Source organism: Manihot esculenta, chromosome 7 (genome assembly GCF_001659605.2).
Source record: "Manihot esculenta cultivar AM560-2 chromosome 7, M.esculenta_v8, whole genome shotgun sequence".
NCBI classification, from domain to species: domain Eukaryota; kingdom Viridiplantae; phylum Streptophyta; class Magnoliopsida; order Malpighiales; family Euphorbiaceae; genus Manihot; species Manihot esculenta.
The window spans coordinates 34,170,747-34,197,418 of NC_035167.2; the positions used below are offsets into that span (position 1 = coordinate 34,170,747).

At 33.3% G+C, this 26,672-nt stretch overlaps 3 protein-coding genes across 11 annotated transcripts; 2 read left to right on the top strand and 1 right to left on the bottom strand.

The window, feature by feature from the left end:
• Positions 1-1,714: 1,714 nt before the first annotated feature.
• LOC110619340 (alpha-galactosidase 3) lies at positions 1,715-7,268 on the top strand. Of its 2 annotated transcripts, none has more exons than XM_021762729.2 (15): positions 1,715-2,054; positions 2,355-2,413; positions 3,075-3,131; positions 3,218-3,252; positions 3,577-3,680; positions 3,795-3,867; positions 4,353-4,411; positions 4,494-4,559; positions 4,653-4,736; positions 4,997-5,061; positions 5,159-5,241; positions 5,786-5,876; positions 6,045-6,103; positions 6,542-6,682; positions 6,939-7,268. In XM_021762729.2, the coding sequence occupies exons 1-15, from the start codon at positions 1,816-1,818 to the stop codon at positions 7,047-7,049; spliced, it is 1,326 nt and encodes a 441-aa protein (XP_021618421.1). In that variant the 5' UTR covers positions 1,715-1,815; the 3' UTR covers positions 7,050-7,268. The 2 variants fall into 2 exon arrangements, with proteins under 2 accessions (XP_021618421.1, XP_043814480.1); XM_043958545.1 differs by having other exon boundaries at positions 1,719-2,121.
• Positions 7,269-7,815: 547 nt separating this feature from the next.
• LOC110619339 lies at positions 7,816-23,041 on the bottom strand. Of its 8 annotated transcripts, none has more exons than XM_021762727.2 (11): positions 22,739-23,041; positions 22,421-22,541; positions 16,554-16,881; positions 15,410-15,589; positions 13,101-13,193; positions 10,382-10,564; positions 10,201-10,303; positions 9,930-10,115; positions 8,900-9,408; positions 8,297-8,804; positions 7,816-8,209 (listed from the first exon to the last, which is right to left on the bottom strand). In XM_021762727.2, the coding sequence occupies exons 3-11, from the start codon at positions 16,767-16,769 to the stop codon at positions 8,151-8,153; spliced, it is 2,037 nt and encodes a 678-aa protein (XP_021618419.1). In that variant the 5' UTR covers positions 16,770-16,881; positions 22,421-22,541; positions 22,739-23,041; the 3' UTR covers positions 7,816-8,150. The 8 variants fall into 8 exon arrangements, with proteins under 8 accessions (XP_021618419.1, XP_043814478.1, XP_021618417.1 ...); XM_043958543.1 differs by having other exon boundaries at positions 7,816-8,214; positions 16,554-16,874; positions 22,421-22,536; positions 22,739-23,036; XM_021762725.2 differs by having other exon boundaries at positions 7,816-8,214; positions 22,421-22,536; positions 22,739-23,036.
• Positions 23,042-23,575: 534 nt separating this feature from the next.
• On the top strand, positions 23,576-26,281 carry LOC110619101 (tRNA (guanine(26)-N(2))-dimethyltransferase). The gene is made up of 6 exons (XM_021762353.2): positions 23,576-24,224; positions 24,492-24,692; positions 24,809-24,908; positions 25,115-25,315; positions 25,434-25,496; positions 25,871-26,281. Exons 1-6 carry the CDS (start codon positions 23,614-23,616, stop codon positions 25,991-25,993), a joined length of 1,299 nt encoding a protein of 432 aa, XP_021618045.1. The 5' UTR covers positions 23,576-23,613; the 3' UTR covers positions 25,994-26,281.
• Positions 26,282-26,672: the final 391 nt, after the last annotated feature.

The window sequence follows — 26,672 nt, forward strand, 5'->3', positions numbered from 1 at the left end:
AAAAAGAAATTAAATTGAATTAATCAAACCAAAAGCTTATAATTTTGTATAATTGCAATTTCTGAAGGGAAATAATAAGCTTTTGTTGCTTCAAAGAAAACACAAGCATTGTTGCAATAAAAAAATGTACAACATAGGTTTGCTCCAAATTAATAAAAATTTTGTTGAATTCTCTTATGGGCACTCAATTGTGATAACATTATTTTAATTAACTTACAATTTGTTTTTTATAAAAAAAAAAAATTAGAGAAATTAAGTAATGAGACATGTATTAAGTTGAGTTTATTAACATCAGAGTGGTTAGGGATTGAGGCATGTGTTCACAAAACTGCCATGATTGTCCTACTTTGTAGCAATTGTGGCGAGGTTCATGTTGCTTTTTTGGGAAAAGAAAGGTTGATTAGTGATTAGGGTGAGTCTGGTATTGGAGCATAAAGTCATGTTAAAAGGTCAAAAATCTTTCAATCTTCGTGCATAAAATCCATTGCCGTCCAAAGCATGGCATTGGGATTTTTAGTATAAAAATTTCTACTCATTTTTCAACATAGGCGTCTGCCTGAGCCGCCTGCCATGACCCCATCACCAAACCAAATATGTATATACTTATTTATGTTTCTTAATAATTTAGTGTCCCTTTCATGAATAAACCTACTGATTTTAAAATTAATTATTAATACATATTTCAGAGAGGTATATGTTTGACCAGGTTATGATTAAGGCCAGTTTTAATGAATTGGAATACCAGGCCTCTCTAAAATCCATGGATGAAGAAATGGGTCCAAAGCCCATTACAAGGTAAAGGTCTCTAAAGTCCATATTGAAACTCCTAAATAAGCTTTCACTTTGAAAATTTAACCAAATAAGCAGAGAAGGGTTATATTTGATAATATTACTAATTTTTTTTAATCTATTTTTTAATAGATGTTGAAGCACCAATTACCCCCTCAAGGTTGCTGAACTCAGAGTTTGCTAAAATCAGAGTTTTGGTGTAGATATGTTTTTAGTTTTTTTCCTTTTTTATTACATTGGTAAGGGACATTTTTGATACTATATTTAATTAAAATTAAAGGAAAAAAAGAAGATAAAGATAAAGGAAGGAAGATGAATTACAAGTGGGGCCCTGAGTGGGATTTTTGTAGTTTTGCCTGTGGTGGGGCCTTCTTTTGCAGACCAAACAGTTTCTCTACTTGTGCTGTTGTCCTGACATTTAAATAAAAATAAATTATTTTAAATGTTATCAAAACTATGATTTTCAGATCCAACAGGTTAATGCTATATTATTAAATAAATAATTAAAAATTAATGACAATATTTTTATAAATAATTAATAAAAATTATATTTAAATATTTTTGGAAAATGATTTAAAACTTTAACTAAAATAAATTAAAATTTTATAGTAACAAATAAAATAAAAATAAAAATAAAAATTATTATATTTATATGAAATATTGAATTCTTATATCCTTTTATTTGAAATAAAATGATTTAAAATGTAATTTGATTTAAAGAAGCTAAAGTAAACAGATCCATTCAATTTTACCAAAACTAAAATGAAACCAAATTAGATAAGAAATAATCATAAAGCCCAACAAAACGATAGATTAAAAAAAACAACAAACAAGTATTATCCATAATTGTTTCAATTGATTAAGTAATTAATAAATATCTATTAAAAAATCCAAATGTCGACCTGGCATTCGTTGAAGGTGGGACAGCTAATTCCGTATCCAAAGACTTGCCAAAGTTCAGTTTCTTCTCAACATATCTTACCTCCGTCCCAAAAATTTTCTGTATATTAGAGCTTTGAAGACCAGATGGACATACTCGAAGGATTGTATTCACTAATGGGGAAGAGATGCTGTTTGTTCTCTTTGTATTTTTTGGGTCTTTCATGGCTGATTCAAGTGGCAGTTGCAGGGAGAGAAGGGCCTCTGTTGCAGAGTTATGAGAAAGGGAGTTTTGGGTATAGCGAATCGTTTAATAGGATTTTTGATACTTCTAAGTATGGGATTCTTCAGCTCAAAAACGGGTTGGCACGAACTCCGCAGATGGGGTCTCTCACTCACTCTCTTGCTTCATCGATTTATCTATCGTTGTGTTTGTTTGCATATCATACAAAAGTAATGTTTTTCAATGAGATATTACTTTTTTTTTTCTTCAAATATTTGGTCGTGGGTATTAATGGGATCCTGTTGTTCTTGGCCTTTTGGGGTGCACAAGTGTTCAGTTTTGCAATGCTCAGGGAATATTTTATTTTTATCGATGCCAGTTTAACATGTCCCAATTTTTTTTTTTTTTCTTCATATCTCTATTTTGGGTGCTTGATTTTGTATTCTTAATCATATTCTCGCAGATGGAATAGCTGGAATTTTTTTGCTTGCAATATCAATGAAACTGTCATCAAGGAAACAGGTGATCATGTTACCTTTTTTGGTGTTTTTGTTGATTTTGATTATTGATTTATTTTATTATTTTTGTTACAAGTTAAAGACACGTGATTTGACTGGGCTCCTTAAAATAAGAGAGGCTACGGAAGTAAGTTGAAATGAGAAAGAGAAGTAGAGGTAAAAGAAAAAATAATTTTGAGCAGAGGCAAGATTGAGGTTCTAACTTATTATTTTTATTGACAATAATTGAGTTAGCAGTTTGGTTTTTCTTTTCTACTTTTTGGGAAGTATTAGAATCTTTAAACTCTGATGAACAGTATGTCTATCTTTCCACATAAATGGTGAAGAACAAATTACCATGGGTGGCTAGGTGGACTTTTAATTGTCTATTATGGTTTTTAAAGTAATAGATGCCCTATATGCATTAGAGTCTATGGATTTTGCCAATCATGCTATGAAATTGACGTTTGCCTTATGAGATTTACTTTATGATAATGTGTTAAATTGAGGACTTAATGTACATTTCATATTTGAATGCATTCTTGTATGCAATTTGATTCAATTATTACTATTTGTGGATGCTATAATCTCAATTCTAAATTGGTCGATCCTAGGAATTGGGAACTTTTTTTTTAATCCTTGATACAACTTCTTTAGAATATTAATGTACAGTTCTGTGTTTGCAGCTGATGCACTTGTTTCAACTGGCTTGGCTGATTTAGGTTATGTTTTTGTTAACATAGGTATAATGCTCTGTTTGTTTCAAGTATTTTTCTGTTTTTTGTCCTTTTTCCTTCTCTTCAAGCTTATTCCAATTCATTGGATGCAGATGATTGTTGGTCTTTTATAACCCGAGATGCAAAGGTCAGTTGGGTCCCATTACCCTTCAAATTATAGTTCTTATTTTTGTTAGTTTTAAACTGCCTTTTGACTTGCCAATGAATTATCTGCTTTCAATGAGACCAATAAAACTGCATCTTCTTTCAATGAATTATCTGCTGGTTACAGAGAAAGTCTGAAACTTTCAATAGGAAATGATTTTTTTTTTTTACTCCAGAAAGCATAGAAATAAAATCTGACACAGCCTCATCCTCTCTCCTGTCCTTGCATGCATCCAAAAGGGGTTGGTAAAATTTTGAGGCTATGAATCATGTCCAATTCTTTAGTATGACCGACTTTGTTTCACAGGGTCAGTTGGTTCCTGATCCAAAAACATTTCCTTCAGGAATCAAAGCTCTTGCAGATTATGTACATGGGAAAGGCCTCAAGCTTGGTATTTATTCTGATGCTGGGTAGGATAAACTTTCCAGCTATTGTTCAGAATCTGGAAGACAGATCATTCATTATGATCGCTGTTATTTCAATCTCCACTCACTCTTTGGACTCACCTTACTGCATTTCTGTAGGATTTTTACGTGTCAAGTTCGACCAGGGTCACTTTCCCATGAAAACGATGACGCAGAATTGTTTGCTTCTTGGGTTAGTTCTGTTATCCTGTACTTAATATTGATAGAAGTCTACCAATTGTTAGCTGGTTTACTTTTGTGTATTTTAATGTTCATTGGAGGCAAATCCTTTAATATTGATTTCTGATTTTTAGGTTTTCTTTAGAAGCACTCAAGTAAAATTAATCATTTCAAAAGCAGTTTCTAGAAATGTCAACAGCAGGGGGATTGCAGCTGAAAATCATTCTAATTTCATAATTGAATCATTGACTGATTCTGTTTGTTTAAATATTTAAATGATCTTCTATGTGCTATTAATTGCACCAAGTATATCATGAACAAAATAAGTTTGTAATTCTCCATATTGTAGCCATATCTAGTTAAGCAAAAACTTCATTACAATAATTTCCATCAGAACCTGGAATTTATGATTTCTGTTTAAAGGACCTGATACCCTATGGTTGTAATATTATTTGAGAGCTATTAATTTGAGCTAATCTTTGATGTTGTTCTTATCAGGGTGTGGATTATCTAAAGTATGACAACTGTTACAATTTGGGCATTGAACCGAAAAAAAGGTTTCATCTCCATCCCAAGCTTATTTATGTTATCAAACAGCCATCTAAGTACTTTAAAATTATGTAATTTGATAATTTCCAGATACCCACCAATGCGTGATGCTCTTAATGCAACTGGGCGCAGAATTTTCTATTCACTTTGTGAATGGTAAACATTTACTTCATATGGTTCTTTAAGCATCCTATATGGTCCCTATTATCATCAAAGTAATTTGCAGCCCTTTTGTTTTGGTTTTGATAGGGGTGTCGATGACCCTGCCTTATGGGCTGGGAAAGTTGGAAATAGTTGGCGCACGACAGATGACATCAATGATTCATGGGCAAGGTTAGTCATCTTGACCCTAATATATTATTCAAAATGCACATGTCATGCGTATCTGGTTTAAAGGCCCAAGCAACTTTTGTTTATATATTATTTACCCAAGGATAATTTGCTATTTTATTGCCAGTTGGCAGCCTTGCCACATTTACTATTTGTTCTTAAGATGTTGAACCAGTTATGACTTACTGTCTTTTTTTTAAAGGCGCTTTAAGCCCAAAAAGTTGGTTGTAATGCTGATTGATTCTTGTTCCTTTATTGTTAAGCATGACTACTTTAGCTGATCTGAATGACAAGTGGGCAGCCTATGCTGGACCTGGTGGATGGAATGGTGAAAACCTGGAACTTTGTGAATATGTAGATATAAAGGCTCAGCTATTTGGTCCCAGCAGTTTTATCTTATTTACCATCATATTTTACCTGGGCAGATCCAGATATGTTGGAAGTTGGCAATGGAGGCATGACTTACCAGGAGTATCGTGCTCATTTTAGCATCTGGGCTTTGATGAAGGTCACTTCTCTGAAGTGTGCTTTACTGATATAGCTTTGGCATTTATGATTGAATTGGCAAAATATCCTTCATTTGTTATTATTTTTATCTTTTTTTCTAAGCCATAAAGATTACCCAGCACAAAATGATTTAGTTATTCCATTTTTAGATAGATGTTTGATCTTATTAAGCTAATCTATCATTATATATGATGGAAAATATCGTCATAGCTAAGCTACTGAAGGAAATATCATGCTGTCCATTCCATATACTTCTGGTTAAGGCTTGGTTGAGTTGGATGAAATTATATAGTTCAGAAAAACTCTGCTTATTTTTTCCTTTCATCACTTTGACATTTTAATTACAAGTTGGTACCTTAGCCATTTGTGCTGCATGAATGTTTTGACTGGTCATGAATGTGTTTATATAGAAATGACACTTGTTTAGTGCTCCTTGTGGGTCATGGGTAACTTTGCTAGTTTTCAAGCTTGCACAACCTTAGCATTGGGCATGAATGCTAAATCTGACCTTCTGAGTCCATAATATGGTGAGCTTAGATGTGCAGGCCCCACTTTTGATTGGTTGTGATGTGAGAAACATGACAGCGGAAACCTTTGAGATTCTAACAAATAAGGAGGTCATTGCCGTAAACCAAGGTGATTTAATGATTTTCATAGATCTTGCTATGCAACGTGTTTAAAGCAGCATTTTCTTGCTTCCTGTTTTATTTATTTATTTTTTTGGCTGATATCTTGATGTTATATTATCTTTTCCATTTATCATGTCTGTTAAACTAAGCTTACAAGGATTTGATTCAATTGCAGACCCACTTGGGGTCCAGGGAAGGAAAGTTTACACTGCTGGAACTGATGGTTGCCTACAGGTGTGGCCCTCTTGCATCCATTGATAATATATTCAGTTGATATTACACATTAAGAAGGGATGAATAACCGAATGTTTCCTAGTCCTGCTGTGTTGCGTCATTTTGCATTATCAGAACCTCGAAAAGTGACCGGGACAAATTTAGTCACGCTTTTGTCTTCCAATTGAACACCTTTCTTTTTTACCAAACTACACGAGGGGCTTTAGTAGAAAGAAATTTTTTTTTTTACCCATTTGTTTTATCTATGGAAATGTGACAGTTGCTTCGTGCATATGTAATGGAATGCAATGCTTGTTCTATGTTCTATGATATATTGGGTTCATTAAGTATATTTGGTGAAGTCAAGTTTGTTGATTTTGTTTTAATTCGAAAAAAACCAATTATGCAATTATCTACCATTACATGTTTAACTTATTTCAGTAACTTTGATCGTTCCAGATCTGGGCAGGTCCTTTGTCGGGAAATCGCTTGGTGGTTGCTCTCTGGAATCGTTGTTCAAAAGCTGCAACAATTACAGCTAGATGGAATGTACTTGGGCTTGAATCCGGCACCAGTGTCTCAGTGCGAGACTTGTGGCAAGTAAGGAAACTACAAGCTGAATATTGCCATCCCACGATGGCTTGCTGTACAGTAGTTTAAACATTTTCCCATTATATAAATTGGAGAAAGTATGTCAAATAGCGTTGCAAAATTTCATAGCAGTAAAATTTAATGAATTGTTTCTGTTTAGAAGACTTCAGTCAATCCAAGTTTTTAACTCATAAAACTTGGCTTGAGCCTTGTATTGTCGTGTACTTCATATTGTGCTGACTGAAGGATTAATTTGGGTTTGCAGCACAAAGATGTTGCAGGAGATGCTGTGGCATCATTTGGTGCTCGAGTTGATGCTCATGACTGTGCAATGTATATCTTTACTCCCCAGAAGGCGCGGCGCTCTGGATTTTAGTTTTCGATAATATGCATTGCCGTGTGATTCTAGTTCATATGGGTGATTCCACTTGCATATGCTTCAATGTTTGTGCATCTGATTTTCTTTAAAAATGAGAAAAAAATAGTGTTACTGTAAACATACTATACTGTCAAACGCTAGCAGTCATATTATGTAGAAACTTGGAGTGGAACTTATATAATATTAGTCAGAAAATATAAACAGTAAATTTTAGTATAGTGTATTCTCGCTGGTGCCATTTCAACGTTAACGTTTGTCGTGAGGGTAGATGGGCCTCTGTTGATTGAAACTGGCATAAATCAGATGGTTGTCGCACTTTTTGATCCAAACCGAACCTGTCAGTTTAGTTTCATCTGGTTCAGCGCCAAGGTCAGAATTTTTTGAAAAAAAATGAAAAATTGGACCAGTCTGGTTTAACGGTGGACTGGATTGAATTTTCCATTGCTGCAAGTTGACATACCTCTTCTGTTAACATTTTCAACTTGTAGAATGAAAAGTCTGTAATTTGCAGAGATGTGAAATGAGGTATGCTATTACTCATCAATTCTCGTCTGCAAGTCTTGATTCTTATTCATCTCTCCATTTCCCGACCTTTTCTATATTCTCTCTTTAAGCAAACACATCTTTATTAACGAACTATGCTCAAGAATTGATCATCACATTCAACGGGTGCAGGACCTAACACAATGCTTACACCATCAGGACATTTGAGAAACCTATGTGGTTGTAAATAAGAAACAAAGCTGTAACTGTCACATTTTACTCTTGTGGGCTTGAAGGGGAAGAAAATTTATTTCACAACTCTTAAAATATCTTCTTAACTGGGATTTTGCAGATAAAAAAGTATGCTCCAGAAAATTGCAGTGCACGCTAACATTTTTCAAGTACAACTCTACAAACCCAAAAAGGGGTAAAAGGTTGACAAAACTCAGCTACCATCCTCTACAAATGCTTTCTGCATTATGCTTTGAAAGTCGGAACCAAAAACAAAAAGTATTTCTCAAGTCTTAAGAGACAGGTATTAGTACTGCTGTTCCCATGCAGGCAACTATCTACTTCAGGGTAGTGCATCAACCTTTCTTTTTGCCATTGCGGGTTTCATCTTCCATCCACAACCCTTTTCCCCTCAACCAAGGGTTTGTGTTTGCTGTCTGACCCTGCACTGCCAAATTAGTAAAGAGAAATTTTGAGAATATTGTGTATGGTCTTCAAATCCTTAATAAACTAAAGGAATGCATGCTTACCCTTGTCAGTCTCCAGTGATTCTTGTTGCTTCAGCTTTCCCATTTTTGGGATAGCCGACGACGTTATCTCCAAAGTGGATGGAACTCCACTATCCACTTTCTTAGTTGCCATTGATGAAGTCGATGACAATCGTGATGATGAATGCCTGTAAGTCCCGAAGTTGATATTTCTTAAGGCGGCAAAGCACTCTTTGGCCTGTGGGGAGTTTGAGATGGGCTGACAGGATTGGCTAGTTTCTGATGACGTGGACTTCTTGAGGCAGGGCAAATGAGGGAATTGATCTAGTGAAACATTCATGGAGCTGCTATTCTCACCCTTTTCTCTGTGTGGTTTGAATTCATCCAATGAAAGATCAAGGTGACGAACATTCTTGCTCTTCTCTGCCTCTGGATCATCTTCAACTTCAACTTCCTTAGCCTTTCGAGACAATTTTACAGGACTGTGAGTTGAAGAATCTGGATTCCTCACCCTCGTGCATGATAACAAATCTTTGTAAGGATGATTGCTCTGCAAAATTCAAGCGACATTTAATGTTTGGTTAAGAGTGAAAAAACCTAGTGATTTTGACCAATTAACAAGGAAAACAACAAATTTAGATATACCACATCAGGTATATATGTGCCTGTTCCTCGTGATTTCCCCATTTCATTGATACCAGAAGTAGTGGCATATAGGTGTAAACCATATGGATGATAGGGTACCAATCTCGGGATATATACATTTTTCCCTCTTTGAAAAAATGCATTTTGCTTGTGTTGCAGAAACTGAGACATTATGTCCCAGGTACTTCTCTGCTGGATTTGAGAAGGTGATGATGGTGGACTGATCTGGGGAGAAACAGGCATTGAATAATTGTGATACCATTGTCCTTGCAGTAGACCGATGTAGTCATTGTCATAGTCTCCTGTGAGATTAGAAACCTCAGATCTTCCAGTGCCAAATGCAGGTACAGGAACTTGTGTATCTAGCCTTTCTCCCCTCCCATTGCGATCTAAAGTATTTACAAAAAATTTCTCCAGTCTTGCTCCCATGCTTTCTCCTGGCAGCATAAGGATTTCCCCAAGTCTTTGAGCCCCATAAGCAAGGGCATATTTTATGCGGTGAAAGTTTCCTGGAAGGAAAGACATGGATAATCATAAGCTAATTAGTTTCAAGCACTAATAATTCTGGAAAAAGTTTTCTTGTCTTGATCTTCCAAAGATAATAAATAAATTCAGAATTTAATTCCATTTCTTCAGGTAAAGATTGCTAAAATTCTAAGCAGAAGTTTCTCTCTCTCTCTCTCTCATGTGTGTGCATACGTGTATACACATAAATGTAATACTGAAGCTTAATAAATTTTCATTTAAGGATAGAAAATATCTATGGCACATTCAGATCTTGATATTCAGATATTTTTGTCTTACGACCATAAAAAGTGACATGCAAAATGTCTCTTGCTAGTAGATGACATGTGAAGTATTGTCCAACACACAACATCAATTGTTCCTTTGTAAAATTGTGGCAGGTCTCTGAAGAGAAAGAACTCCGATGCCTCTGTAGGAAGTTTCATATTTGCAGATACCATGAAAAAGCCTTTTAAATCTAGATTGTCACCCGTAATAGCTTCAATGTGCAATGTTATTCAAGTACCTTTGCTGACACTACGCCCTAAGTTGTTACTGTCTTTTAAAGGATCCAATATGTTGATATGCTTAACAGCAAATTCATGGACCCCATTCTCAACAGCTTTTATTGGAATTGAAAATGTCTCTCTGCAGTTTTTCAGAAACTCTGGACTGATCAATAACTCATTCCCATGATTATCTCGTGATTCTGCTGCAAAGAACATAAGAAAGAGGTGTTTTAAGTAACCGCTTAAACCGATCAAGATGATCACCCCACATAGTTTAACACTACTTACCTGCAATTTCAGGAAGGGATGATATCGCCACAGGACCGTTAATGCTGACACAATAATTTTCCCAATCGAAAGTGCTATAGTAGTCCAAAAATCGATATAGCACCTGTAATCAGAATATCAAAGTCAGCTCAATCATTCATCTGCAGATGCACAGAATAAAAGTTCAAATGAAAATACTCACTGCTAAAGGACCAGGTAGAGATGCATGGAAGATATTGATGATATACAAGACCAATATTTCTAAAGCATATGTTGCAATCAAGCCATGGTGTGCTCCAAGAATTCGGCTCTCATAAAAGCACCAGGCCTTGATTAATATAATACTTTGTTTGAGAAGATGATCTCTCCCAATAAGTTGATCAACCTGAGAAACAGTAAGAAAAGAGAAATAAAAAAGGCGTAACGTTAATAATAGAGAAGAAGGTTGTGGTTCAACACTATTGGGGGGGACCTCGTGGTGGTGGTGATGGGGGGTGCGGGAGTTGCGCAAAGATCCCTCATTGACTTAAGCAAAGGTTCAAAGAGACAATAGAAAAGAGGAAGATTTGCAGGTTACTTAATTAACTTTGAGAATCGGATAGAAAATAAGAAGGAAAAAGGAACAGCAAAATGAAAGACTCTAAAACAACAAAAGATAAGATAAATTAAAAGGTAAATATTGCAAGAGAAGCATATTAATGTAACACACACATATACACATCCGCTACAATTGTTTGCTAGCAGTAAAGATTTATGCAGATTCTTTAGAATATACAAGTCGGTGTATTTGGTCTATCCGCAGGATGCTTCATGTATTAATAATATTCTTATTAAAGGTTGATCGATATGATTAGAATTAAAAAAATAATAATTTTTTACGAATTTCAAAACTATTTACTAGTTATTTAGTTACTTCTGGTTGAAGTGAAACTCAATTCATCACTATAATTAAATATGAAACTGTATGAATATTGCTTAATTAAATGCCAAATCCACAATAAGAAGAAATATATCTCAAAATATTCATTACTCATATGTTGTGAAGAATTGAATAACCGGCAATTTGATAATAAAAAAAACTTATTATAGAATTCAATCATAAAGAATACTTTAATTATATGAACATGTGAATTTTCAAATCTAAATATATGCCCACTTTTAATTCTATAGAGAAAGCATATTCAATGTTTACAGAAGTAACATATGACTTAAATCATACTAATAACAAACAAAAAATTATGAAATTTCATCACAACATAATCAATTATTAAATTCACTAAATTTATTGTCAATGATAAGAGATATCATTTGAAAATTTAACAATTATTTCTTACTTCAGATTATGGTCTCAAATCGCGGTCACGGGTAACGGAAATAAACCTGTAACGGTCGTAATGTGACGGTAACGGCAACGGCAACAGCAATGCAAATTTTTTTGAAAAATTTACAAAGTTCATGAAACTAAAAGATATTTGAAAATATAATCAAAACTAAGTTAAACAACTTAATAACAAGTAGAACTATATCAAATAAACACAAAACTAAGTTGTATAACTTAGTTTTCTGTTTATTTGATATGTTTCTACTTATTATTAAATTATACAACTTAACAATAAATATAAATATATCAAATAATAAGTACGAATAAATTAAATAAACACTTAAAAGGTAGTGAAGCTTGAGAGAAATTTGAGAAAGTTGAGAAGGGGTTGATCAATATCCGTAAATATAGGCTGCTGTGAAAGAACTTGAGAAAAATATTAATGTTTTTTAAGTTTTCTGCTTTGTAATATGAATATGAATGAAGGCTACTGTGAAAGAACCCTCCAATAATTCATTTTTGTGTGACTAAGGCTGTTGGTGAAGAAAAATAAAATTGATCCGAAGATTCCTGCTGGGAAAAGAAAAGAAATAGCTGTTATTTCACTACAACAGCCATTATCATTGCATAACGGCCATAATGGCCGTTACAATAATAAAATTTTATCACCGTTATGTCAAGGCCTTAACGGCCAAGGGTTTCTTCAAAACCTGTAAATAATGACCGTACGTAGTTATTTAAACCATGCTTCAGACCCAAATATTTTAGAATAAAAATGGAAATTTATGTTCATTGCTATTTTATAACATTATCAATATTCCCTTTTACCTTTTTAATAAAAAAACTTAAGAACTTTTAAAAATCTAAAGAAAATTCACTACTATTTAAAAGGAGCACTAAAATGAAGATTATTTTTCTTTTATTTTGATGCAAGTGTCAACATTTCATCAATATACAGGTAATTTACAAAATAAAATTATTATATCCAAAGAGAATAATGCTTAAATCGTTTAATAACTATTACAATTTAATTAGAATAGTACCATGGTGGAAGAACCAAAATAGTTTAATTATTAAAAAAAAAAAAAAAGAAAAGGCAAAACTGAGATGAGAAGAGGAAGGAATGAGGAACACCAGTGCCACACAAATTCGATGTGTCTTGTAATTTGGTTGGAGAGTTCGAGGATAAAATGGTCACAACAATATTCTTAGAATAATGACACAACAGCCAGTTTTAGCATAGATAATAACATCTCCACAAGCATAGCAGTGCAATAGGTGTGAACTGTACCATAGTATCGATGCAAAGCACAGTCACAGCATAAATTTCTACTGCATGGAAATTTTTTTGCTAAAGCATTCTCAAAGAGAATATTCTACTCTCACAACATACAGGAATAACAATGAGGGTAAAATGGTGAACCAAAAACGTTTGTATCCTGTCCCTTTAACCATGTACCTAATACTTTGCAGTAAGCTTGCAGATTCCACACATCTTGCTATACTCTCTCCTCCAATATTAACATAGATTGTTTTATTCATTCAGGAAGGCACATTACATTTAATAATTTTAAACCTAATGGATAACGTGGGATTATACCTGTTCCAGAAAGCAAAGAGCACAAAGCCCGGCCAATTGATTGAAAGAGATGTCAACTGATATATCCTTCACGCAGCATTTTACAATCTTAACCTGGCATCCAAAATTGCAACATTACATACAAGCAAATAATTAACTTTGTTTTGTTCAACAAAAAAAAAAAAGAGATTAAAAAATATAAAGCTTCGCTTCTGTCATACAAGTTGCACAAAAATACATGCATCTAGTCTTAAAATAGGGTAGGGCTATAATTGTATAGAACTAAGAAGTATTAGGTATAATATTGAACCCCAGATCTACACATACAAAATGGCCTCCTTTTGCATAGGCTTATACCTACAAATCATGGATATACTTTTCTCTCTCCAGTTTTTTCTGCAGCATAATATCACTGAAAACTCCTCTCGATGACTAAGGTTTTAATTTTAACTTCTTATGAACCTCAACTTCCTATGAATTTGGAATAGGTTGCAAATGCTAGACAACCTAGCATGATCAGCGCATGTGAAGGACTAGTGTCCTTGAAAAGGTGACCGAGTCAAAGTTTGCAATAGAAATAATTGATTAGCTAGATAGTCATTTTTTGTTTAAATAGATTTACAAAAATGACTATTATTTTGTTAATATAAACTGGTTTGTCAAAATCAGTGCTAAGTGGAACATAACAAGGCAATGATGGAATACTAAATTCTAGAGAACCTCAAAAGTAGAAAATATACAATTGCATTTGCAAGCTAAGCTTAGCAAAAGCAAAGTTTCAACCTGAAAAACAAATGGTCATAAAAAGCGAATCCTTTATTTATTTTTTTGCATAAAAATAATAGCTGAAACAAGAAAGAAAATGCAGTATATATTTGTGGAGTAAAAATCAAAGAAATTAAATTCCACACGCCTTATGTGGAATCTAAGACTATTAACTACCTAAATGGGTGAGATTATTGCATTTTACTTCAGAACAATTGGATTGGTAGGGTCTATAATTCAAATTAGAATAGTCCACACATGGAACAAATTTTCCAAATTGAAAATCACAAGGGGTAGGGGGCTTAATGGTTTATGTTTCTCAACTGGAACTTTTGGTAACATATCATAATCATCACAGGCTCTTTTATATACATTTAACGACAAATGAAAACTGGTTTAACAGAAAACCATTTTCAGATTATCTCTTTTTTTTTTGTTGCAAACTTGAAGAAGTCATATTGTAAACAATAATAATAAAATATAAGTTCATAGGAAGTTGCTTTGGCTACTTTTCTGTTGGAATAGAAGAGCAAGTCCTATCCAAAAGTAGCTCTAAAGAGCAAATGTAGCTAATGGAAGACTCAACGAATTATTACACATGGCTAACACCTCAAGAATTTGTGATAAAAAGCCATATTAGCTTCAAGCTATAAAAGTTGTATATTCCTTTTACTCATATTCTTGACTACAGACAGATCAAATTAAACTAAAATAGAAGTGACTGAATGTTAATTGATGAAAGGTAATGGTTGTGACAGTGTTGGTGCTACTTTTAATATTGTGAGTAACAATAGCTGTGTCTTTGCTGAGATTCAGAATATATATATATATATATATATATGTATGCACCTTAAATATTTATTGGTGAATGAAGGGTGTAGAATGAACTGTCAGTGGTTACTGCACATTCCAATCAAGGCATACGTTGCAAATGGACCAAGTCCAAAAGCTATCCCAATTGAAGTTATTACATGAACAAATTGGTCTCAACCTAAGTTGGATTGAACAAGATAACTAATGACCTAAAAATTAACTAATGAAGAGAAAGTAATTATTGAAATTTTCTAGATAAAGAAAAATATATTACACTAGTTTTAAATGGTAAACTCTCTTGGTTCAAAAATACTTAAATCAGTTTGTCAAACATACTCTCCTTAGGGAGAGTCAAACAGGTGATAGCATCCTCACACCGTTGACTTGTTAACAAATGTAACAACCTTTAATTGCATTTGTCGGTATCTAGAAGCATGGTACATATCGTTGCTCACATGCTTATAGCAAAGAGGGAGAGGGTTTAGGTCAAGAAAAAACTAGTCAACCACCGAGGTCAAGTGACTATACTTGAAAGAATACCACACTCAATTAGTGCAAGAAATAGAACAGACAGAAGAAAGTAATTATTTTAGCTTCCAAAAAAATGGAAAAAAGAGAAAAAAAAAACTCAATATAGAAGCATTTGAAACAACAGGCAACAAAGGAGAAATAACAAAGGAACGTGATCATATATATAGTGGACTACCAATTCATGACTTTACAATAGAAGGATTGAAGTCAAGTAAGCCAACCTGTGCTTGAATATACTGGACATCCTTTATTTCGGAATTTGGGTCCTGCTCTTTATATTTGAGTATATTGCAGACTTCTCTAGCCAAATCCTCTTCCATGTTTTGTTGTACGAGGGCAGTTAGATCGATATCTCCGTCAGGAAGATAGGTTTTCAATGGTACCGAACCAAATGAAAAGACCTGTGAAAGTGCATGACAATGGAAAACGACTTCAAGTTAAAGTAAGGTTGATGAATAATACCCCTTCAACAAATTGAATAAATTAACATCAAGGCTTTTCAGCAAAGCCTTTATGGGTAAATGCAGTCAAAAGTCAAAGTCGTTCCTCAGATCCCGGGAATAAATGTTCAACTGATTGGGATCGGTACTCGAATTAAAATGAGGTTAGTTGAAAAGCACCATAATGCCACGTAAGGTTAATCTAAATTCCAAAAGGCCAAAAAAAAATACTCGCAAAAAAGAACTCCTATGGATCATCATTTTTACGTGGCGTCTTGGTCAGCTTCCTATCACAGAACGTCACATGGTACGTGTACATGCTTAGCTAAGCTTACGTTAGTTATTCCCCCCGCCCACCCCATAAAGTAGAAAAGTTCATCCAGTGACTAAAATCCCTAATTTCACATGAAAGGGCAAAAAAAAAGAGTTTTCCTACCACGTAAAGTGGAAGCAGCTATACTATGAGTAGTAGGCAATATGCACAAACTAGGTAAGAGAAGGAGATACTCAAATGAAACGTGGGGCACTTAGAATCTAAAATCTAAATGAATTCCTGAAGCAAAAAATCAGAGAGGCATATTTAGTCAAGCTATCGAATAACTGCCCACGGATCAACTACAGCAGTTCGCATTCTTATGGCTCCAACACCTCAAGTGAGTCCTTGATAAGGAACCCATATCACAAACTGATTTCATTTCTGATACAGAAAGAACTTGTGAAAACAAACTTTCCATGAAAACACTTTCACTAAAAATAATAGAAAATTTATTGACAAAAAAGATCCACAAAGGAAACAAGTGAAAATTTCTAAGGTTAACCCTAAAAAAATGGAAGATGATTACATCAAAGAAAAGGGGAAAAATACTATTGTACTAAGACTTCACTGAAAAAGAAATACATAAAAAAGCAGGTTGGAAATTCACACCTCAGTTGCATAATAACCCTTAATTAACCTCTGAATATAATCAATAACCTCTTTCCTCTTCTGCTCAGAAGCCATAGCAGGTTGAATAATCCAAAGTATCTCTTGGGTCCTTTGCTCAGCCATTAACCAGAGTTCAGAATCAATTGACAACGGGTATAGATCAAGTGAAGTGGTGGAAGAGGAGCAAGAAGACAAACTCCCTTGAAGATCTCCCATAATAAAGAGAAGAGCTGAATTTCAGTTCCGAAAAGAAACTTTAGGATCCCTCTCCATTGCAATGCCCCATTGATATTTCCTCAAATGATTGTGTACAAATTACCACTGGAACCTTAGGCAATTAGAAATCAGATTTGTGAATTAAGCAGAGAGAGAAAAAAAAATCATTAAAGCTAACATAATAGATTAGGAAGAACAAGATGACTAAGATTCAAAGATAAAACAGCAAAAGAAACCCTCATATCCCCAAATTGGCACCAAGTTGAGAAAAAATCAGCTGTTTGGTGCTTTACAAGGAGTTAAAGTACTTCCATATTGTGCACAGACTCCAACACTGTTTCCGTCATTTTCTGAAAGTTTATAAGCCCTTCTACACAAAAAAAAAAAAAAAAGAAAAAAGAAAAAAGAAAAGGAAAGAACAGTTGTTGTTCTGCACTTAGTAAAAAGGGATGGGAAATAACCACAAAGAAAACATTAGGGTTACTTCGAAAAAGTAGGGTTTTTGGGATCCTCTTGAAAAAGGAACAGGGAGTAAGATTACCATTTTTACATAAATGCGACTAGAATTTAAAGAAACGAATTGAAGGTAGAGGTCTACAAACATGGACAAAAGTAAGTAATGAGGACAGATATGATATTAAGAAGGAACAAAAAGAGAACTTTATGTGCCCCATCCTATCTTCTCATTTAATTTAAGGAGAAACTCCAGAATTCGATCGGTAGATGGACAAAAAGTGAATGTCAAAGAGATGAATTTCAAATGAAGAAATTATGCTATTGAAAGGAGTCTGGTTATCTCATAGAAGATGTTAGAATGAAGCTTCATAACCTTAAAAAAAAAAAAAATCTTGCCTGTCAAAAATTGGCAGAGATTCTCTTGACAAAGTGGTTTCATCTTTTATTAATGGTCCAACAAAGAATGCAAGACAAATTGCAATAAGATTAAATGGTAAAGTTGTGCTTCCATATTTGCACATATGCAGCTAGTTTTGTGACAATCAATGTTTTTAGCTATTTCTGATTGGAGCCTCCTAATCCTTATCCTTTGTAATTTGAATTAAATAGTTAGGTAAAAAATTGTGTATAATATCTCCATTATTAAATGAAATTTTAGATTTATTCCTAGATATGACCCAGCAATTACATTTATTGAATAAAGACACACTGGTTATTTTGCCCAGTGCTGTCAATCATCTTCTGGGGAAGATGCCAACTGCCTTGTACAAAAGATTTCACAAAATGCTCTGAGCTGTTTGAGAAAGTTCAAAATCATTCAGGAATCCTGGTATTTAACAAAACAAGAGGCTATAAAAGTCAGAGCTGGATTCATCTGTAATTTTTAGTCATTTCTATAGTTCAGCCTAGCTCAATGAATATATATTGTAGAAATGTAAAAAAAAAAAAAAAAAAAAAAATTGAAACTGTTTTGCTGTATGAAATCATATTCATAAAGCCCTCATTTATGTCTTTTTGCTCTCCCTTTATTGGATGGGTTTGCTATCTGACTTATATGAAACATATTGTCAATCTATATTCTCGTGGTGATATTAACACCAATAGTTTCATTATACTTCTTGCCATAAATGAAAGTATGAAACTTGAATCACGCTCATCCAATTGTATAGATGAATTCTACATCCTCAAAACATATTCAAAATCATATCTTTGCTGCAAAGCTTCCCATGAAAATAACCAAGCAGGTTTTAAAGGTAAAAATATTAGCAACAAAAATCCAATTGTGAATAACCTTGAGTATTGCATTACTGACATCTCATTATCTAAATCAGGACTAAAATTAGAAGGTGAAAATATAAACAAATAGAAGGTACACCTATCATTTGTGAGTTATCTGAGTTTATATGCTTGTCAATTGCACAACCTATTATAAACAACAAAAACTGGGGACCAATTGTTGGGATCAAGAACCTCCTGAAATTGGTAGATGCTCCCAGGATCGCCTAATCAGTTAGTAAAGTTAAAAGATTTTACAAGTTACCAATCTAACTATTTCTAGGAGTGTGCACAATTCAGCAAACCCTAGAACATATTTGGTTTGAGAAGTTTTTAAACCAAAACCAAACATGTCAACCTGATCAGGTTGGGTTATGTTGGTTTTCATTGTTTTTACCAAATTTAAGTTACTTTTCATTTATTTGGACAAAACTCATCATGTAAAATTAAGTCCAAATATCAACTGAGCCTAAATTTTAGTTTTTTGTATATCACGTAATAAAAATAACTATAACTTAGACAAAAAGTCTAAAAATTAAAAACTGAAAAAATAAAACCATGATTTTAATAACATTGTACAACCACTTATTTACTATACTAAAAAGAAACAACAACAATTATTTAAAGAAACATAATCCAACAACATAATGGGTCCATCCTTTTACTTACCAAGAATTGTTTTGAAAATTAGCAAAATGAATCAAATAAAAAAAATAAAGAATTTAAAAAAATATCATTATAATCTCATATGACTAATAATTATGGTAAAAACGAGTCAAAGAAATAAATAATTCACTAAAACAACATAAATTTACAAAGTTACAACTTTTATAGAATGGGTTATAATACTCAATTATAAAAATAAGTATATGATCTATATAAGAAATTAAAAGAAATTAAAAGAAATCAATTTTTAGATAGTGTGTTTAAAAACCTTTAATTATATATAAGGATAAAAGTGACAATTGAAATATGAATTTTAAATTGAAATCCACTGCACATTCAGCATCCGTTTGTTTCACGAAAAATATTTTCTCGAAAATATTTTTCACATTTTATGACATTTGGGGTGCTTAGAAAAATATTCTCCTCATTAAAAAGAATATTAAGTCATTTTCTAGATTTTGAGAATCTTAATAACACTATTATATATAAATTTATTAATATCTTTATTTTTTAAATTACAAAGAGAAACGGAAAGTAAGCTATTTTCTTGGAAAATATTTTCCAAGTATTTTCCACAGAAAATTTTTCTATATACATTATTTTACAGAAACAAATAGAGCCTAAGACTCCAAAAAGATTGAAAAGAGAAGGCATTATACTAAAAAAGAAATTGAAGAGACAAAGAGAGAGAGATAGCATTTCGATTCAACAACCACTCTTCCCCTTTTTTCATTCTCCTCCTTTTGAAAATCAACATGGCATGCTAGGCATCCTCCCCCCTTCCTTGCTCTCTCTCTCTCTCCTCCTCCTCCTCCTCCTCCTCCTCCTCATCCTCCTCCTTTAGAGAATGTAGAAATCCAGACACCATTGCCCTCCCTTTATCTAGTATGCCCACTACTTCCATATTCTCTTTTCCTTTCCTCTCTCTCTCTCCCCCTCCTCCTCCTCCTTTAGAGAATGTAGAAATCCAGACACCATTGCCCTCCCTTTATCTAGTATGCCCAATACTTCCGTATTCTCTTTTCCTTTCCTTTCCTTTCCTCCTGCTTCTTCTCCTTTGTGCAGCCATCATTTCTATTATAGCACAGTAGGTGTTTTAGCCAGTAAAACTACGTCTCGGTTTTAGTTTAATTCCAAATCACTGGAAATATTGTATCCAAAAGTTAAAAACTCTAATATATTCGAATAGTTACCAGACATTATCATAAGTTCATAACCCATTGGTACCATATACTGAAAATAAGAAGTCTAATAATAATTGATAAATTCCGAAAAACAAGTTTTTCAACCAAAGAAAAGGAAGAAAAAAGTGGAATGAAGCCTCTAACTAAAAAAACAATTTAAAAAAATATTATATTTATAAATCAGAAACATAAATATAACATTTAATATATAATACATATAATACCAGCTCACCAAACCAAACTAATTGTTATGTGCATCTTTCATTTAATTTGATTAGTTGCAGTTTCCAATGATAAAAACTGAAACTGAACTCTTTTCTTCTTTTTTTTTTTTTTTGGGGGGGGGGGGGGGGGGGGCGGTGGGCAGTGAGAACGAACATACTGGCTCGGCTCAATAATTTTTTGGTCTGGTTTATTCAATTTTAAGTAGGCGGTTTTATTTTTTGGTTTTATTCGTCAAGCCCTAACCATTTCTGGTGTAGTCGTCAAAAAATAATTTAGACGTGCAAAAACACTAAGTAGCTTTTCATTGTGATGTTGACAAGAAAAGATGCCTTCTATTTTTCCCCATTTTGTGGGTCCAATAACAATTGATGTTAAAACTAAGATTCGCTGGGAACAACTGCATTGAACCTTCTTTTGTATTTTCATACATTTTGTTGACTAACGCCCAAGTATAAGAAGATATAGGTTGAGTAACAGGATATCCAAAATGAGCATACATCATTGTTATTAGAATCTTACAAATTTATTCTATTTCCCACCCTTGCTATTTGAATCTATAAGGTGAATTTTAAATGACTTGAATCTTATGATTCTCAATTTTAATTGTACAATTCTCAATTCAATTCCCCATTCTTGAATTTATGGAAAAAATCTTAAATATACCTAAATTGTGACTAACTTGAAAGAATAGATAGTAAATTGAGTGAGAAAGATTCTTCACATGATTTAGTCGATTCTTTATCTAATAGTTTGGTAGATTTTATAGCTTTCAAATTTAAGATCTCATTTCATTTGTTAATATTAAGAGTGCACATAAATCTTTATTTAGCTATTTTTCTTCTACTAGCTATTCTTTTCCCTTTCCCTCTTATTTCTCTTCTTTTAAGCTAATTTTCTTTTCTAATTATAGTTATCAAATTATGACATTTTGTATTAATATATTCTAACCTTTTAATGTAACCTATTATTCTTTTTTATTATTAAATTACTTGATCAAATTAAATTAGGAGTTCTAGCACATGTGCAATGATAACTATTGTCTATGACAAAAGCATACTTCTAATTAGCTTATTTTGATATATATATATTACTTAATTTTTAATTAATTTTGAGAATTTTTATTGAATCTTACAATTCAATTCAATTCTTGGTTCACAAAATGAAGATTTCCATTTTCTATTTGGCAACTATATCCTATATTATATGCATGCATGTTCCTCTAAAGAAAGATTACCTTAGTCATTAGTTGTATAGCATTTAATTTTCTGTCTTTACAAGGTTTTAATAACTTAAGGCCATTGCATAGGAAATCAGAGAACAGTAAACTTTTGTTATGTCAAACAAAAAGATAGTAGCAATTGATTCAGTAGTGACAGGAATAAATTATTTACCAATCTAGGTGTGCTTCACCAAGGACATGAAAATTAAGGGTTTTAATATTTGCCCTAATAAATTAAAAAGCAAATTTCTTTTAGCCATTATGTCTCATCTAACTCTAAATGCCTGGTTGATTTGAAATAACCATTAAAATCGCTGAATATGAAGAATTATTCCAAACTTGATAATGGAGGTTTTAAATTTATTCTATTTCCAATACATTAATCATATATATTGGATAATGGGTACAGTGTATCATAGAGCTACAAGACTTTAGTGGGTGAACTTAACAATCACAATTAGAATTCATAAGCTCAAGCCAAAGCTCTAAAGAGAAGTGGTTGAGATAATCCAGTAATAAACAAAAGGAAACCAAATATAAACTGGCAAAAGGGAAAACAATCAACTATATGGCTAACCTTAATTTCTTTGCATTAAAAGAATAATATTTGTGAGGAAATCCCTTACCTTTCCAACGCAGGTTGATTATGAAGCCGCAAACACAGATTAAAAAGCCTGCTCTGCTGTTCAATTGTATAACCATTGTGGTTGCCAATCATTGCTTATTGCGTGCTACAATGGAACTTTCCTAAAACGAGCCAATGCTAATTTCAGAACATATCACTCTTCTATCGCTAGTTTCCACCAAAGACACAGCAAAATACTAAAACAGCTAAGATTATAAAGCATTGAAGAGAAGGAAAGGAAACCCGGAAAATGAGACACTATATTCGTATCAATGGAAGTATGGGAAAATCTTAAAACTTGGATTAAAGACGCTTTTACCTTAGCGAGAGACAAATTTGCTCGACCTTCATCTTTTGCTTTGCCTTGCTGTTTTGCTTAATTTTTAAATCTGTGTTTGTTTCAGGAGACTGAAACAAGCAAAAGGGCAACATCTTCTTCAAAGACGAGAAGAAAAGGAAGTATTTTGAAACTCAAAAACCCTTAAAACCCTCACAACACAAAACCCAGAAGCGAGACAAACCACAACGCCTCTCAACCACCGTTAAGTTACCTAACGACTATAAAACACCTTCAAAGTGGATTGATCATGACGTGGCAAAATTTAGATGGATGTCAAATAGGAAAGGCAACGGTTCAGGTTCCGATTAGACCTAGCCCTAATAGATGAATTTGAATCCGGTTAAAAAATAAATAAATGAATTTAAATAATTATAATTAGATTTGAAAGAAATTTAAATTAAAAAATTGACAAATTTAAATTTTACATACAGCTATCGGCTATCAATTTGTTAATAATTAATTTAATATAAAAAATATATTTTATAATAATATTTATAAATTTTTATATATTTTTTAAAAATATTAAATTTTTTAAATGAAAATTATTAATAAAAAATATTTTTTTATATAAATTATTAATTAAAATATATAAAATTAAATAAATTTAAATTTTATTTGAATAATAATAATTGTGTTTAAGATGAATTTAATTAATTTTTAATTAATTTAAAATAAATTTAAATATTATTAATATAAATTAAATTTTAATTCAAATAATTTAATTTTTACATCGGTAATGTCAAATCTTTAGATCAAAATATGATAAAAGCATCTGGACCGATGTTTTAATATAGTCAAATAATTTACCCATATAACATCCTGCTAAAATCACCTAATCCTTCAATTTTCCCGCCATGTCAATTCTCACCCCTAAAGCCCTATCCCCTTCTCCTTGTCTTGGGAAACCCAGAAACCCAATTCCTAATCCCAAATTTCGAAGCTTCAAACCCCATGTTACCCAATTTCACTGCACATGCGAGCGTCAGACCGAGAGGGGTATCGAGTTCGATACCGGAGAGAGTTTCTTCCGCCATGAAAGTGCCACAGGCCGGGACTTGGGAGTCCTGGCCGCAGCTCTCTACAGGCAATCAAAGGGAAGTTTACGAGTCCTGGACGCAATGTGTGGCTGTGGAATACGGTCTTGTCGCTATTTACTCGAAGCCAAAGCAGATTTTGTGTTGGCAAATGATGCAAATGATGAGTACAGAGGGATTATTGTGGGGAACTTGAAGAAAGTAGAGAGGGGCTTTGGGGATACGAGGAGATGGGTTGTTTCTCACTTTGATGCAAATAGAGTTTTGACGGAATGTTACTTGCAGAGGGATTTTTTCGACTTGATTGATATCGATTCGTTTGGGAGTGATTCCTTGTTTTTGAGGTCCGCTATGAGTGCTCTTAGATTGAATGGATTGCTTTATCTTACTTCCACTGATGGGTACTCTTCAGGTGGTCACCGGCCTCATTGGTGAGCATTTGCAATTTGCATGCCTTATGAGAAGGCATTGCTCTTGTTAATTAAATTTTTCTGACTTAGTATTGTTTGTTGTACTCATTGTTATGTTTATGGTCTCATCCCTTCTATTGCCAATATTCATTATCACATTTCTCTTGGAATTACAGTAACATCTTATGCTTCATAGGATTGGCAATGAGTTGACATTTTTTTTGAATGGGTTTTCTAATTTGTTTTTCCCGAGTATCATAGTTAAAAGTTTGTGCTTTTGTTGTCTAGTTCCTTAGCTGCATATGGAGCATATATACGCCCTATGCCTTGCTCCAATGAGATCGGTTTGCGAATGCTTATAGGTGGGGCTGTGAGAGAAGCATCTCTGCTGGGTTATCATGTCACTCCACTCTTTTCATACTACTCGTATCACGGACCAGTTTTTAGGGTCATGCTCCAAGTAAATCGAGGGAAGGAACATGAGAACAGGTGTGTGTGTGTGTGTGTGCTTGTGTGTTTTCTTCCCCTTTTTTAATTGTGTTTTTTGGATTATGGTTTTATGAGTTTGATTGTGTATGTTGGTGTTGGCTTACCATTTATGATAGGCATTATGGATTCATCAGCTACTGCAGCCAATGTGGAAATACTCGATCATTTTCATGGGAGGAGCTTGGTCAAATTAGTTGTTCTTGCAGTAGCAATAAGGTATATTTTACTCTTAAGACATATATTGTCTTTCATGATAATATGATCTTAAATCTTTGTCTCTCTTACTTCCTACTGGTACCGCTGTTTTCTTGCAAGAGCTTGGTATTGTGGATGGCAGCACAGAATCTCAAGCACTGTTAGGACTACGCAGTTAGCACTGCAAAAATTGAAGGATATGCTAATATTCTTTTATGGGTTTCCAGGATTGTAGTCCGGTTACTGTTTCAGGACCCTTATGGAAGGGACCTCTTCATAATGCTGCCTTCATTGCAGAAATGTTAAATTTAGCTGAGCAATGGGGATGGATAGGAAACAGCACGGGAGCTGATTTGGATAAACTATTGAAAAGGATGTTAGATGAAAGTGATCCCAGGTTACCTGTTGGCTACATCAAAATGGATGAGGTATTCTTGTGAATCCCTTTTCCATTTGTTTTGTTTGTTTCTGTCAATATGCTGTATCGAGAAAATTTTTGAAATTTCAAGGAAGATCTCTTGTTATTTACCCCTTTAATAATTTCAGATGGCAAGCCGTGCAAAAATCAACTCACCTTCACTGAAGACCATGATGAGCACCCTCCTCAAGGTATGCTGTCACCTCTAAAACATTTCACCATGATCAGCCATGAAGCTCTATAGGACATGTGCTACTGCATTAGTAGGGAGGTCTGTTAAACTTCACCTCAATTAGCTAGAATGATTCTTCGACCTACTAGATTCTTGCTCAATTCTATGCTTTAACTGATCAAAGTTTTAAATACAATGAAAAAAAATAAAGAAATTAAACATCCTTCCTACTGAATCCAGACATTTATTTTATTTTCCTAACTCCTTATTATGGGTGTCAAAGAAGTAAGATCTGACTTAGCATTTCCATATTTCTGCACAGACACAAAATTTCATAATAACCTCTTTGTCCTCATTAAGTAATTCCCAGCCTGGTGAATTTGGTTCTTTTAGGAGGGGTATGCTGTTAGTCGGTCGCACATTGCTTCCAATGCAATCAAGACAAACTGTACTATGAAGGAATGCATCAGGATTGCCAAGGAGATACAAGGTGCTCAAAATTTGGATGTAAAGTGATTTTAGAGTAGGCATACTGATCTTAGGAGCTGGAGAAGTGTTTTTCCTGAGATTGAAAATGCTCAGTAGCAGAGATGGTATTGATTCTCTCCCATGGATTGAGTTGAAACTTGATAAAGAAAGTTGACTTTTTGTATTTGCATATAAAGTATTGATTTTATTGCAACAAATGGGATAGGGTAGGACAAAATGTATTTGTAATTTCATGTCACTGAACACTTTAGATTTTATCAAATATTCTTTTGAGTTAATGAAAAATAAAATAACAACAAATCAGTTATAATGAAACTATTTGCTATCTTCTTTTTATCCAGTTATTTATGGTGTCACTGAAATCATAATATGACAATGTTGAACATTCCTATATATATATATATATATATGTATATGTATATGACAATTATTTGTGTATTGGTTCCTATTCTCTTCTATGCAATGGCAGACAATTGTCTTTGCTTAGAATTGGAAAAGAACAAAGGGAGCAATTATCTTTCTGAGCTTGGTGTTGGGGCTGATTAAGTTTGAGCTCCTGGAATATATCCAACATAGAGCTTAGCCAAAAATACAAGTTTACAACTACTAATATTTGTCATTTGCGTATTGAGCCAAAAGAATAATATTTTTAGTTTTTTTCCCCATTTTGAATATAAATTAAATAAATTTTAAAAAACCAATAAAT

What these genes read in the sequence shown, in the direction of transcription:
- LOC110619101 (XM_021762353.2), top strand. Translation starts at nt 23,614, where the DNA reads ATGTCAATTCTCACCCCTAAAGCCCTATCCCCTTCTCCTTGTCTTGGG. An exon ending in GGGAAGGAACATGAGAACAG is followed by an intron (nt 24,693 to 24,808) that starts GTGTGTGTGTGT and finishes CATTTATGATAG; the next exon opens with GCATTATGGATTCATCAGCT. An exon ending in GCTACATCAAAATGGATGAG is followed by an intron (nt 25,316 to 25,433) that starts GTATTCTTGTGA and finishes TAATAATTTCAG; the next exon opens with ATGGCAAGCCGTGCAAAAAT.
- LOC110619340 (XM_021762729.2), top strand. Translation starts at nt 1,816, where the DNA reads ATGGACATACTCGAAGGATTGTATTCACTAATGGGGAAGAGATGCTGT. An exon ending in AACTGTCATCAAGGAAACAG is followed by an intron (nt 2,414 to 3,074) that starts GTGATCATGTTA and finishes CTGTGTTTGCAG; the next exon opens with CTGATGCACTTGTTTCAACT. An exon ending in GGTATTTATTCTGATGCTGG is followed by an intron (nt 3,681 to 3,794) that starts GTAGGATAAACT and finishes GCATTTCTGTAG; the next exon opens with GATTTTTACGTGTCAAGTTC.
- LOC110619339 (XM_043958543.1), bottom strand. Translation starts at nt 16,769, where the DNA reads ATGGGAGATCTTCAAGGGAGTTTGTCTTCTTGCTCCTCTTCCACCACT. An exon ending in TCCAGTATATTCAAGCACAG is followed by an intron (nt 13,194 to 15,409) that starts GTTGGCTTACTT and finishes TTTGGATGCCAG; the next exon opens with GTTAAGATTGTAAAATGCTG. An exon ending in ATCCCTTCCTGAAATTGCAG is followed by an intron (nt 10,116 to 10,200) that starts GTAAGTAGTGTT and finishes TGTTCTTTGCAG; the next exon opens with CAGAATCACGAGATAATCAT.